Genomic DNA, 14145 nt, shown 5'->3' with positions numbered 1-14145 from the left:
GAGCCAAGGGGCCAATGCTCTCTGAGCCATCTCTCTCCCTGTCACCCCCTGCTTATGTGCCAGGTCTCCCCAGCGTTGCACCGCCCAGCATCCGGCCCTCACCCCGTCCTGATGTGTCCCCACCAGCCACAGGGACGTTTCTGCTTTACGCTCAGGGACAGCAAATCGGCTAACTGCCGCCCCATGGCTGCAGAAGGAGGCGGCGAAGACCCTGCTCTCCCTGCATGTACAGTATCTCCAGCATCGGGTCCAGGGTGCAGGACCACTGGAGGGAGTTAGGAACAGGCTGATGTGTGTTTCACATCTCTCTGGACCACTTTTGTCTGCACTCTGATGGTCTGAGGGGTCACCTCTTGAAGGTTGATGTTGGTTTGTGGGACATTGGCTGTGCTGGCTGCTGTGGCACTGAGAGGGAGCAGGAGTGCTCTCATCTCTTCCTCCAGCCATTCCTGAGCAGAGGGGCAGGTCATAGACCTGGGGTGCCTGCACAGGGGAAGGAGCATGAGTGCTTGCAGAGGTCCCCTGGCTGTTGGTTATGGGTCCCAGGCTGCCATTGGCACATCTCTACTCCAAAGTTGCCTTTTCCCTTTCTTGGACTCCTCTTGGAGCATGGCCGTGTGCACCTCCATCCAAGCCAGACCGAGGGAGAGGAATGCTGGAAGCTGGGCCATGACCCTCCCTGCACCCTGGGGAACTGAAACACCTTGCCAAGCATTCCCTTTCCCAATCCTAAAGGTCATTCTTGGGGCTGGCTTTACTGTTGGAGCAGTTTCTCCTTGAGCTGAAGGGTTTCAAACCCATCTGGATGTGGGTGTGTGCCTGCCACAGCTGGTCTAAAAACCTCTGCTGCAGCATTAAGCTGGGAGGTGTGCAGGAGGAGCCTATCAGTGTTGGGTTTCCTAGGGAAAAGGGATCTGAGTGTCATTCCCTATTGCTCCATCTTGCAGAGTGCCCTGGGCAGCTCTCAGTGCTGGCTGGTGGGGTAAGGAGGAGGCTCTTGGCTGTGGCCCAGGAAGGATTTCACCCTGTGTCCCTCTCCCAACCCTGACAGGGCTCCATCGTGGTGGGGATCGACTATGACTGCCGGGAGAAGACTATCTATTGGACTGATGTGGCTGGACGGACCATAAGCCGGGCGAGTCTGGAGCCAGGTTCTGAACCGGAGACCATTATCAACTCAGGTGTGCTCCCATCACCCAAACCTGCCCAAAGCCACAGCAGTGGGTCCATGCCTGCCTGTGCCCATCACAGGTTTGGGGTCCTCCATTGCGCCCTCACATCCCTTGGCTTTGGGGATGCTGTTATGGGTCCAGGAGCAGCTCTGACCGTGCCCATCCCTCCGGCAGGACTCATCAGCCCCGAGGGGCTGGCAGTGGACACCCTGCGCCGAGCCATGTTCTGGACTGACAGTGGCCTGGATAAGATCGAGAGAGCCCGGCTGGATGGCTCCGAGCGCCAGGTGCTCTTCGACACAGACCTCGTCAATCCCCGGGCCATCGCGGTGGACCCTGTCCGCGGGTGAGCAGTGGGGATTTACACACAGGGCTTTGCAAGGTGTAAGAGCTGGACACATGGTGGGGTGCCAAGGACCTTCCCTGACCCTGGGAGCAGCTCTCCTACATTGCACACCCACAGGAGGGATTGGCTCTGTGTCCCACCCCCTCTTTCATTGACTGATTGACTGATTTCATTGACAGCTAAACCTGCTGTTTCAGCGTCAGGATGTGCATTATTTGGGAAAGCTTTGAAACACGCCTGGCGTTCAAAAATGCAAGCTGTGCCTCTAGGGTGCTGTTGTGATACAAAATGTGCTACTCCTAAGACTCGCCCTCATCTAAGAGCTGCGGTTTGTGCCGTAAACATGTTTGACATTATTCTGGTTTTATGGTAGAGATTTTTTTCAAATCAAATAAAGATTTCAAGCACTGTTAAGGGGAAAACTAGGCCCCTCTCCTGACAAAAGCCAGTAACAAAGAGAAAGCTTCTCATCTCCTACCACTGCTGTTGTGTGTCCTGATTGTTCATTATACATTTTTTTCCCAAGCAATCTTTACTGGACAGACTGGAATCGCGAGGCACCCAAAATTGAAACGTCCACTGTCAGTGGAGCCAACAGGAGGGTCCTGGTGAATAAGGACATCGGCTTGCCCAATGGCCTGACCTTCGACCCCTTCTCCAAGCTGCTTTGTTGGGCAGATGCAGGTAACTTCACCCAGCATCGAGCAGACTGAGACATATCAAGCCTCAAAGGGAAATCCAGCTATGTATAAGCACAAGTAGGGGTAGGACAAGTAGGAATGACTTTAAACTGACAGAGGGGAGATTTAAAATTAGATACGAAGAAGTTCTTCCCTGTGAGGGTGCTGAGGCGCTGGCACAGGGTGCCCAGAGCAGCTGTGGCTGCCCCATCCCTAGCAGTGTTCAAGGCCAGGTTGGACGGGGCTTGGAGCAACCTGGTCTAGTGGAAGGTGTCCCTGCCCATGGCAGGGGGTTGGAACTGGATGGTCTTCAAGGTCCCTTCCAATCCAAACTGTTCTGTAATTCTGTGTATGTCTTCAGCCTATTGCTACCTGTGGGCTTCTCTGCCCCCTTCCAGTGTCCTGCCCCAAAGGACTTTGTGTGACAGGGACAAGGGGGCTCACAGCATAAGTTGCTTCTACACCCTTAGGCTGAGAAGCTGTTTCAAAATTCAGTGAATACGAAGAACATGCTTGGTGTGGGGGAGTTTCTGGCCTGATAACTGTCTTTGTGTTTGAAAAGGAACAAAGTACCTGGAGTGCACATTCCCTGATGGCACAGGCCGGCGCGTCATACAGAACAACCTCAACTACCCCTTCAGCATCATCAGTTATGCCAATCACTTCTACCACACAGACTGGAGACGGTAAGGAAAGAAAACTTGCTCCCTCCTCATCTGGCAACACTGAGGAGCATTTCCTAGGGCTCTGCTCCCCTAAGCGGCCAGGAGCCAGGCTCCGCACTCCCTCTGGAGAAGTGCTAGCCAGCAGCTTGGAGGGCCTTTGAGCCAGAGCAGGGGGAAACAAAACACATTCCCAGGTTGCTCCCTGGTCCCCAAGTCCTGGAACCTCACCAGAGCACTCCCTGGGGTCTCCTGCAGTGCCACGTTCAGCAACACCCGCTTGTAAATCTCAGTGCAGAATTTGTTTAGGAATTTGTTTAGGAACACCCCCCCCAGCTTCCTGGGGTGGGACAGAAATAGTGGTTGGGTTTGTTGAGGGTTTTTTTTTTTTTTAAACTAAAACTTGGCACAAGTTTCTGAAACTAGATTAAGTCAAAGAAAATATTCTGTCCTCGGTTGTTCCCTTCCCCCCCTTCACCTAAGGCCCTCGGCATCAGGAACTCGCCTCTATTCCCACTCCAGCTGGAAGCTTTCAAAACTTTGATCCAACCACAGCAGATTACAACCACTTAAGTGCTTGTCATTCTTGGAGGAGACTCTCAGGGAGATAATCTTCCCTTGGAAGGCCATTTCTGTGACTGGATCACCAAAGAGAAACACACTCAACAAACTGGATGTAGATTTTATGGGGGGAATTTCTTTCCCCTTGTTCTGCAAGCATTCAGACTAATCTTTTGAGCTGCCTCCGTTCCTAAATGCATATAGATGGGGGGAGGGGAGGGGGAAACAAATTCCATAGATGAGTAAAGCACTTCTCCCCCTTATCACCAGGGATGGTGTGATAGCTATTGATAAGGAAACTGGCTCCTTTACCGATGAGTATCTTCCAGAGCAGCGATCACATCTGTATGGAATAACTGCAGTTTATCCCTACTGCCCTGGAGGTAAAACCCACCACAAACCCCACCCACCCTTGACTGTGTAACAGCTGCTCTGTGCTTGACATGCTAAAGATATCCATTTCTCTCTGCAGCGAGGAAATAGTAACTGCTATTTTGAGAAACAACCATCTTGGCACCCAAAACAACTTCAGACCCAGAAAACTACCACTGCACACAACTAAGAGGGGAGAAACCCTTAACCAAGGCCAATGAAGCAACCTACTTTTCTACAAAAGATTATTTAGTATTTTTTGAAGTGATACCTCAAGTCTTTACTACTGTATTTTTTTTGAAAGTGAAAAATATCAATATATTACCAAAAGAATAAAAATGGTCCTGTGGATCTTAGGCAAGCAAACTTAAAATGTAGTTTCTTATTCAAATGATTTATTTTATTAGAAGAAGAATGGATTCATTTTTAATAGGAATGACAATCTGACCAACAGGTCCTTTTAGCCAAAAAAATAAACGCCTATGGGGAGCTTTGGATGCAGTATTTGCTGGGTCTAAGTAATGTACAGCCCTGAAGAGAGAGACCGTGTATGCTCTAACAGCATGCAGAAGAGTTATGTGATGTGGCAAAGGCATTGAATTTTTTCCAGAAGACAACTCTCTATTTTCACCACTGCCTCAATGCATGTCTTTTAGTATTTATATTAGAAGAATATGCTAGAATTGATCTGTTCATGCTTGTTGGTTCTTCTACGTGCTTTCATAGACCTACCCAATGTAGACCAATACATGTTCAGAAATACCATTTACGCTGTAATACTTCACTTTTTCTAGGTTACTACAATAATTGAATAAAATGGTTGGTTTAAGTTTCGCTTTGGATTTAGTTTTTAAGTATTTCAGTTGTAGGGTAGAGTGGAGAAGCAGCAAGCAAGCCAGGGGCGAGCTGTTCATATGGCAGGACCTCAACAAAAGAGGAATCTGCAGAGACTGTGCAACACTCCCATCTCAACACAAAGCCAAACACAATGAAAAAGAAAAAGGCGTATTTGCCAACTCAGAGCTATTTAGAACAATGTGTCCATTTTCCCCAACTTCATTTATTTAAAGAAAAATGATAATTCCTTAGAAGTTAGAATTCAATTTCCTGTTTTCTTTCAAAACAGTAAAATAATACCATTTCAAACTGCATGCCAGGCTTGTACAGAGTTGTACATAGTTCCTAATTGTACTAAGTACACAAGAGACTAAAAGCTTTTATCTGTTCATCTCCCAACTTTCCCTAGTCTGTGGTCCGTCTTGGGATCAGCAATAATAGCTTGAACTGCTACAATTGCTTCATTAATTTTTGTTTGCAGCTCTCGGAGCTCCTCTATATGCAGCAGTCGGAGAATCTGGGCAGCTTCATTGAGAACAGCATCTGGGTGAGTTGCAGAAAGAGAAGTTGTATCAAGCATTTTCATCTGACATGAAGGACTTAAGAGAAGCTTAAGCAAAATTAACGTTCTGCACTTTGTTCATGCTTGTGGTTTTCATACTTGAAATAGGAAACAACTTTCCCTGCTCCTAGAGAGGGACAGGGTGCTCTGCAAAACCGTGCTCAGCTCCCTGCAGCCCTCGGAGTAAAGCCACAGCCAAGCTGGGTCAGTATGAAACATTCTAAGTAGTAATTAAGGTGTTCTGGGAGCAAAAGTGAAGCCAACCTAGAGATGTCCCATGTCATCTGGCTATTGCTTACAAAATAATCTATCAGGTCATACCAATTTGTGCTGCCTAGGATTAGATTTGAGGTAAATGATGGAACCAAACCACAGGGAAGCAGCACAGGGGTCCTCTGCTGGTAGAAGCACGATTTACACCAGTAGTGAGATACATTCCTCCCACTTGCAAACGTGGTTGCCGTTAAAAGTTGTTATTTAAACATTACTCTGAAACAACATATTCCACAGTTAAGATTTATGCTTTTCTGTTCCAAAACAAAATGCTCAGGGGTGCTCTTAAATAACAAGCTGGGAGGGAGCAATTCTTTCCACTACAGAGTTTTTTACTGTACACATCAGCTACATATTTGACAGTAATATACGTCATCAAAGGCAAATATCATTATTTAGAAGTAACATTAAGAGACTATTTAGAAGTAACATTAAGAGAATTGCTTACCTCCTGTATCAAAACCAAGAATGTGCTTTTCTAAAGCAACAGGCAAACCCTTCAAAAAGAAAAAGCATGTTCAAGTACTATTAGAAATGTCATTTTGCATGTTTGGAAAATAAGATCAAGTACTCCAGTGGGTAGCTCTGGAGGACACTTGAGTTTTGCTTGTATAGATGTGTGTGAAAACTTTGAAAAGTCATCATGCTTGATTACACACGAGTGCCTTTGTGTCCTGAAACATCAAATCCAGAGTATTTGTAAAGAAAAATCTTCATGCTTAGTAATGCCCCGACTTGTCAAGCGAACCCCATTGGATACATGCTGCCCACATTCAATCCTTAAAAGGCCAACAGCAGTACTGTGAGAGAACACCCAACCCAGCAGCATTGCTACCCAGACAAACAAAAAGCAGGCACAAACCAGGCTTTCTGAGGAAGTAGTGCCTTCAAACAGCTGCCAGCTTTCAAAGCACTGCCCAATTTGAAAAAACAGTAAAAATTCTCTGTAATCAAGTGAGTTTCTAAAGAGCTGAACTTGCAACCTCTATCAACATCCCCAGAAGCATTTTCTGAAGTGTTAAGCTTAGGAATAAAGCTAAACGTTCCATTTTCTATATACACTTGCTCTATTAAGACAGCACAAGGAAAAGTTTCATTAGTGGTCATTTACTTAGGTATTGCTCTCTTTTCTTTGTCCTCTCCAGCTTGGGAGGAGCAGTCATGCTAAACAATCACTCACCATGTTTCAGCATGCACATCAAATTAGATTTCAACAATGCAAGCCTTAAAATTTGCTTTTACTACCTCTGTAATTTCTATTATTTCCAACATTTGCCTCTGAACATTTGCCAGATGTCTTGCATTTGGCACGACAAAACATTCAAGTTCAATACTATTAGTTTCTACAATGATGGGGTTCTAAACCTTCTAAACAGTGAGGATTTATTTTAAAGGCTTTACAGACATGTAAAAAGAAAAAAACTGAGTTGATCAAACACACACTAAACAAAATGGTGACCATAACTCACTGGAGTTAGCCCATTTTCAAAGAGTGGTTCTTTTTCATGGACTCTTCAATAAAATGGATGTTCAACCACTACCTTAAAAATCTAACCTATTTGTTGATAAGAACACCACTAATCACAGAACAGTTTGGGTTGGAAGGGACCTTAAAGATCATCCAGTTCCAACCCCCTGCTATGGACAGGGACACCTTCCATTAGACCAGGTTGCTCAAACCCCCCTCCAACCTGGCCTTGAACACTGCCAGGGATGGGGCAGCCACAGCTTTTCTGGGCAACCTGTGCCACTGTCTCACCATGGTCATGGTAAAGAACTTCCCGGTATCTACTCTAAATCTCCCCTCTATCAGTTTAAAGCCATTCCCCCTTGTCCTGTCCCTACATGCCTCTGTCAAAAGCCCCTCTCCAGATTTCTTGTTGGCCCCTTTGGGCACTGGAAGCTGCTGTAAGGTCTCCCCAGAGCCTTTTCTTCTCTATGCTGAAAAACCCCAGCTCTCTGAGCCTGTCTCCAAAGCAGAGGTGCTCCAGCCCTCACAGATCATCTTCATGGCCTCTGGATTCACCACTTCAGACAGATTCTTGCAATATCAGACTTCACACATAAGTGTTTCAAGAAGATAGCTTTAAATGTAAGGCTGCAAATTGCTCCTTGCCACCCTGCTGTGTTCTCAAAGCCACATGAGCAGCAAAGCATTGATTCAGTCAGTTCTTTGTGTGACAAATTCCCCAGGGCCACTGCAGGTACCTCCAACACCGAGTGACCACAGAGGCACCTTCAGAGGCGGTCTTTTGAGACACCCTGGTAGCTTTACTTAATCTGCCTCACTCCCACCGCTACATCCACTACATACATTAGCTCCTTTTCAGGTGGTGGAAGGTGTCTTTGAGCCACAGACTGGCCTTTCCCAAGCAGTGGTCTTACAGCAGGCACTGGGCTGTACAGGCACCTGCTGGTGCTACAAGAAGCACATGCTCATTTGCACAGCAGCTTCAGAGAGAAATGAAGATCACCTTTAAATCTGTAACTACACAGACTACTTAATTTCACAGCCACATTCCCCAACAATTTAATTTAAAAATGCTGCACAAAACACTTGCAACGGTCCTAACCACCACAGCCACCTGCCCTGTAACTTGAAGTGTCAACAGTAGAACTAGATTCTCTGGGGTTTCAGATTTCAGAGTGTGAGGGGGGAAATTACCCACTTTGTTATGTTTTCAAATATTCCCCAGGTATAGCCTTTGGGAGCATCCTTAAAGTGATCCTGAAGGACATTTTTGTACTCAATACTACCTAGGATACACTACAAGCCTGTCAGTATAAATCTGAATCCTGTCTAGACATCAAGCACATTGAATAACCAGCCATTCAAAATACAATCTAAAAAACCCCCCAAAAAACAACAAAAACCCAGCCATAAGTGTTATGTTTTATCTTGAAAACCGTACCTTCACAACCAAACAAGATAAATCTCATTTTACTTGGTGCATTTCAGCCACAAGCACAGCAGTTTAAGTTTCCTCACCAGAGTCCTCATATATATCCTTCAGTCAGAGAACATTTCTTTATCTATTTTATCTTTTCCCCACTCTATCTTGATATTGCCAGGCATGCTACTCATGACATTTTGTATATAAAGCTGTCTGCCATGCAGCAGTCAGACATTTATCACCTGCTTCCAGGAGCAAGGCTTAATATACAAAGTGTCACTGCCTAGTATTTTGGCATTAACAAGCCAGCCAAAAACAGAAGCAGAGGTTTACTCTTCCTCTCCTTCTATCCTGCAACCCAGCTATCCCCTCTGCTTTTAAGGTATTTTCTTCATTCATCTGATACATTACAATGTTGATGATTGCTGCTGGCACACAAAGCTGTTTTCCTGTCTCCAACACTCTGCCTTTTCTCCACCCCACTTGAAGTTTAGTTTTTCTAATGAGAATACTCTCCCAGTGACACGTTACATTCAGTGACAGTGACATTTCAGCCTAAAACCTGATGATGCTCTGAACACCTATCGGAGCAATTCTTTGTCATGAAAAAAATTCACTGTTCCTCAAAGCAGCTGGCTCTGCCAAACACAGAAAATCCCATTCTGATCCCTTCATATCTAGCTGTGCAGCTATGTAAACAACAAATAAAAGCAGCTTTTTATTAACATTTGTTATCAAACATAGAATGAACACAGCAGTCTCAGCTGCTTTCATATTTTCCTGCTCATTTAAGGGTTTTATGGATATACAAAACCAAAGCTTTGATTTGATGTTCCAATGCCTCTGGAAATAACTGCACTACAGCTTAGAGCACCTGGGATTGCTACTTAGTACATAAGCAATATTATGATAATAAATAAAGCATGAACTGTTCTGAGCAGCTGCCAGAAAAGATGAAGGGACTTGTGCTCTTTGACCAGATCCAGTTTCTTTAGCAGGGACACTTCTAAACATACACCTGCAGGGCAAGAGAGGCCACCTTCCCTGGCTGCACCCAAGAACTAATGCAGCAGCTGCTGTGCCAAATGCCAGAGAGGAAAGCTGGAGAACTGGAATGTTTAAGAATTGACAGTCTGTAAAACCACAGTCATCTCCTAGAAGATCCTGCAGACAGACAGCTTGTGGTTAGAAAATAACTCTGCAAAATCTGAGTTTAAGCACATAAGTTTCTTTTCCCCACGTCTTTTTGGGGAAGGAGGGGAGGGAGGAGTTGGACATGCAACATCCCATCCCTCAAACACATATGAGGTGTACATATGAGACAAAACACTCCATAGAAGGAATGTTTCAACCTGTTTATGCAGCTAATGCTGCTGATTCCAAGGGAAAGCCAGGTCATACATTTGTTCGCACGCTGTTGGCCTGCTGCACTGAACAGTAAGGGAAATCCTCTAGCAAGTAACTAGACAGGGAACACCTAGTTACTCATGTATCATACAGGTAAACCCTTTTGTATTCAACTGAAACAAGAAAAGCTTTGCATACTGCTCTCCATAATCCTTTGGGTCTTTTTGAATCAGGATGGCAAAGATAAAGCAAGGTTCCACCACCCTCCTAAACAGAGCATTTAAACAGAATTGGTTTTGACTGAGATGACAGACATTTATGCTTACACTTCTTCACTCAATATGGAACAATTAGCACTAGACTCATGCAGCGTTTATACAAACCTCCTTGGACTGACTGGCCTTTGCTATGGCGTCCTGCGTCAAGCGCTCTTGAACCAAAATGCGAATTGCCTAGGAAAAACATTGAAGGTGAGAGTCATTTATTGATGTCTTGATGCATTTCTCCGCAATTCCAAGGGAAACAGTATAACCCAGCATCACCTCAAACCCACAATTCTGTGAACAACTTTTTGGAAAACTCTTTCAGACCTTTAACCTTTTCAAATAGCACTATCCTTTGCAAGTAGTATCTTACACAGGTGTAGTTTCTTTGGCTGGGGGAAGAAGCTTAACCACAGGTTAAGGACATAACACTATTAATTTCAGCCACTGATGGGCCAGAAACCACAAGGTACTAGGAACAGTCAGAAAGCTTCTGATTTTTTGGAATGGAGAATAGGAGGCTCAGGGGAGACCTTATCGCTCTCTACAACTACCTGGAAAGAGGTCGTAGTGAGGTGGGGGGCCAGTCGGTTCTCACAAGTAACAAGCGATAGGATGAGAGGAAATGGCCTCAAGTCACACCAGATAAGGTTTAGGTTGGATATTAGGAAAAATTTCTTCACCAAAAGGGTTGTTAAGCACTGGAACAGGCTGCCCAGGGAAGTGGTGGAGTCACCAACCCTGGAGGGATTTAAGAGGGGTAGATGGGGCACTCAGGGATATGGTTTAGTGGTGGATTTGGCAATGCTGGGTTAATGGTTGGATTTGATGATCTTAACGGTCTTTGCCAACCTCAACGATACTATGATTACAGAATGAGATAATCACAATCCCAAAGCAGCAGCACCATCTTTACTTTTCTGAGATCACGCGCCTTTAATGCTGCAGCAATACAGCTTCAGGAAGCAAATCCTGCTATCAGCATCTTTTAGTAGGTGCTGAACCATCTTCCATATGCTGAGAAACCTGGAGCAAGGCTACACACCCAGGTTTTAAAAAAAGACAGAGCAGAAAGGAATTATTTTTAGACACAGGAACAAGAACAGCCTTGATTTTAACAACCCTGCTGCTCATCTGTTTTTACTGGCTCCAGTACATAGCATGAAATCATATCGAAGCTATCAGTTACTGATACCTACAGCTGTAAATGCCTCTAAAAATAACTGAAGGAATACCATGCAGGCAGACTTCCACCAGAAGGAACTGGGTCTGTCAAACACATTCCTCAACCTTTCCCTGATGAGTAGCCAAATCTGACAGAAGCGGTCTTATTGCTTCATGTTTCTCCCCCAAGATTTCTTCTGGTTTTGGTCATGATTAAAGTTGAAATGATACTAGAAAGATGCCACTGAACACTTCCAGAAATCTTTCTAACTGAAGGGAGTAGCATGGACAAGAATGATTTGATGAGGAGTTTAACTTTAAATTCCAGCAGTGAAGCCAAACCCTGTGTAAGAATTTTGAGTGCCTTTTGCACTAGAAAAGGATATCCAGCTGTGTCATACAATGCTTTCTGATGAACTTCCCAGATTTAAATTAACAAAACTGGACTTCAGATATCTCTCTGCCCGCTCTGGCCAAGGTCTGGCAGATCCAGAGGGTGCATGCTTGCACCCTCTGGCCTCCCCTAAACATCCACTCCCCAGTGTCCAAGCCTGAACTGGGATCATAAATTCTCCGCAAATGTGCTTACTGTGGTATGGAATTAAAAGGTTTCACTGTCACATCCTAATACCATCAAACCCTGAAAACTAGCATTACTATTGCCCATGTAATATGAACTGCCACTGCAGAAATCTGTTCCCACTGTAATTAAAAGCAAGAAAATTTCAGGCTGGTGGTTTTGCTCAACCACTTCTGTCTGAAAAAAGTGAGACTAGAAATGTAGAAACAGTGACAGAAATGTAAATAGCAGAAACCCAATTCTCCTCACTTCAAGTTGCTAGTACCAAATTAGATGGTACTAGATGGTCCTACTCAGGTAAAGTCTGTTAACCTTGAGACAATCCTGTAAGACCACCTGAAGGAACTCTGTCTAATAAGGGCTGAGCTCATGCCTGCAGATCCTCAATTTCACCATTCACAGGGTCTCTTCTCATTCTACCTGATATCCCTTTTCCACTGATTTTTGCAGAGGTTTAGGTTTGGAGGCTTTTTTGCTAGGGCGTTGATATATGAGACCTCCACCACTCTCTAAAGACTGATGAAGAGTTCAAAGGCTAGAGAACGAGAAAGTGGTTGATGGGATAACTGCAGGCTGTCATTTCATTAAGAAACCAGGCTAGGGTGATAATACTGTTAAGTATACCTGTTACAGACTTACACACACTGTATAAACTTCAATACCCATGGCATTTAGTTTCTCAAAAAAGAGGTTAGTAAATATCACAGCTACTGTAATGAACTGATCTTAATGGGTTTATTCAGTGAAATGAGTTTATTGTGGTGCCAAACAAAACTAAGCTTATTTCCATACTATGGCAGGATCAAGTAGGAACTCAGCATTACAACAGTCTCAGTAAATACAGTACTTCAAAATACAGCACAGGTTCAACCCAAAATTTACAGCTAACTATGGAGTTCCACTAGTAAGTTACACATTTTCTCAAAGTCACAAAAAAGATGCTTTAGAAAAATTAATTAGCCTATTTACCACACTTAAAAGCCATGATTAGTTGTGAAGACTAAATTAAATTGACTTCAGTAACGACAGAGAGTCAAAGTTCACAGGACAAAAAAAGGAGAAAGTAGCCTTTCACTGTGGTTCCTCCCTGGGATGTCTGTTTTAAACCAGCCTTTGCATCACTCAGCCTCTATGTCTTCAGGTTTCTCTTAATTTCTAGCACTGCAATACAGTCTTCTCCTTTGAGTATGTTCCTCGACACTTTTGAGGATCAGTAAAAACAGAAAGAGTACTTCAAATTTGGAACAACAGTTCCCAGTGTTGGAACTCCAGGAACTCAGCTACAAATGAGCTGTTTACCAAGATAATTATTCATTAATTTCCATGATTTATATTGTGTTCTTATGCCCTTGAAAAGACACATACAGGATGAATTTTACTTTCTATTTGTGCTTAAAGTAATAATTTAACTCTGCACCACAAGCTATTACACATATACCAGCCACTGGGGAAAAGAAGGAAGAAAGGAGGTATAGAACTGTGAAACTTACCTTAAGCATTACCAAGTAATCATCGTGCCGCTGAATTTGAAGGAGATTAGCTAAAGCCATCACTCCAGCCTTGAAATCAGGATTATTCACTGTAAAAATAATCATCATTAAAAATATACACTAGTTCAACTGGCTCCAAAAGGCACAACTGGCTTCCTGACTGCCCAGTATGGGATTGTTCTCAAGGATGGGCAAAGCCATGGATAAACAGCAGTAAGCAACAATTTAGTCTAGCTAGAAAGCAATCAAAGCACGTGCCAGGCTTCAGAGTCAGGTTGCAGAACATCATCTAAACACAAGCAGCATTGTTTTCAACACCAAACACACTGCATATGTTCTACAGCAAAATAAACCTGTGTTAAGTCTTTGAAAATAAAGCAAATTATACAAAGATATTCTTTTTTATATATCTTTCACTGCAGAGCAAAATTGTGCTGGGTGTGGGTAGGACCAATTCCTAGCTGTCTTTCTGTAGAAGCAGCAATGGGAGAAGACATGGGGGATTTAGGGCTAATTTTAGGAGCTATTTTCCACCACTTCCATTTATTGTGAAGGCACCTAGAAGTCAAAATAATGAAAATGATGAAAGGTATAGCTGGGGAAGACCAAGCCAATGGCACCTCATACTGCTGGGAAAGATTCTCCCCTTTGCCCTTCTCCTTTTTCCCCAACAGGAGAATCTCTGCATCAGTGCAGGGGGATTCACATGGAGCAGTTCCTCTTTCCTTAAGCAGGAACACAGACAAGTGGAAATAAGTCCAAGTAACTCTCAAAAACGCTGTTCACAGAGAGGCGGTTTCAGCCAGCAGTAAAAGAATATATGAACTCTGTATTCCTAAAGCTTAAATGGGGCTTTAAAGAATTGTATTTATCACATTTTATTATTATTCATTATCATTTATTTTTATTATTATTTTTACTATTAATGAATAATATCTATAA

General features: G+C 43.9%; 2 protein-coding genes across 2 annotated transcripts; one reads left to right on the top strand and one right to left on the bottom strand.

Moving 5' to 3' along the window:
• Positions 1-1051: 1051 nt before the first annotated feature.
• Positions 1052-4604, top strand: LOC104405467 (nidogen-2-like; the record flags this gene model as incomplete). Its single annotated transcript, XM_010014195.1, has 6 exons — positions 1052-1181; positions 1347-1518; positions 2045-2202; positions 2761-2884; positions 3692-3804; positions 4588-4604. Coding segments are annotated over 6 exons (714 nt in total), but the record flags the coding sequence as incomplete, so codon positions are not given.
• A 414-nt stretch (positions 4605-5018) lies between these two features.
• Positions 5019-13292, bottom strand: LOC104405466 (UPF0568 protein C14orf166 homolog; the record flags this gene model as incomplete). The annotated part of the gene is made up of 4 exons (XM_010014194.1): positions 5019-5173; positions 5914-5962; positions 10090-10158; positions 13204-13292. Coding segments are annotated over 4 exons (362 nt in total), but the record flags the coding sequence as incomplete, so codon positions are not given.
• Between the last annotated feature and the right edge of the window lie 853 nt (positions 13293-14145).

This window comes from Nestor notabilis, unplaced genomic scaffold (genome assembly GCF_000696875.1).
Source record: "Nestor notabilis isolate BGI_N333 unplaced genomic scaffold, ASM69687v1 scaffold5895, whole genome shotgun sequence".
NCBI lineage: Eukaryota > Metazoa > Chordata > Aves > Psittaciformes > Psittacidae > Nestor > Nestor notabilis.
Note: the sequence above shows the minus strand (reverse complement) of the source record. Positions and strands in the feature narration are given on the sequence as shown.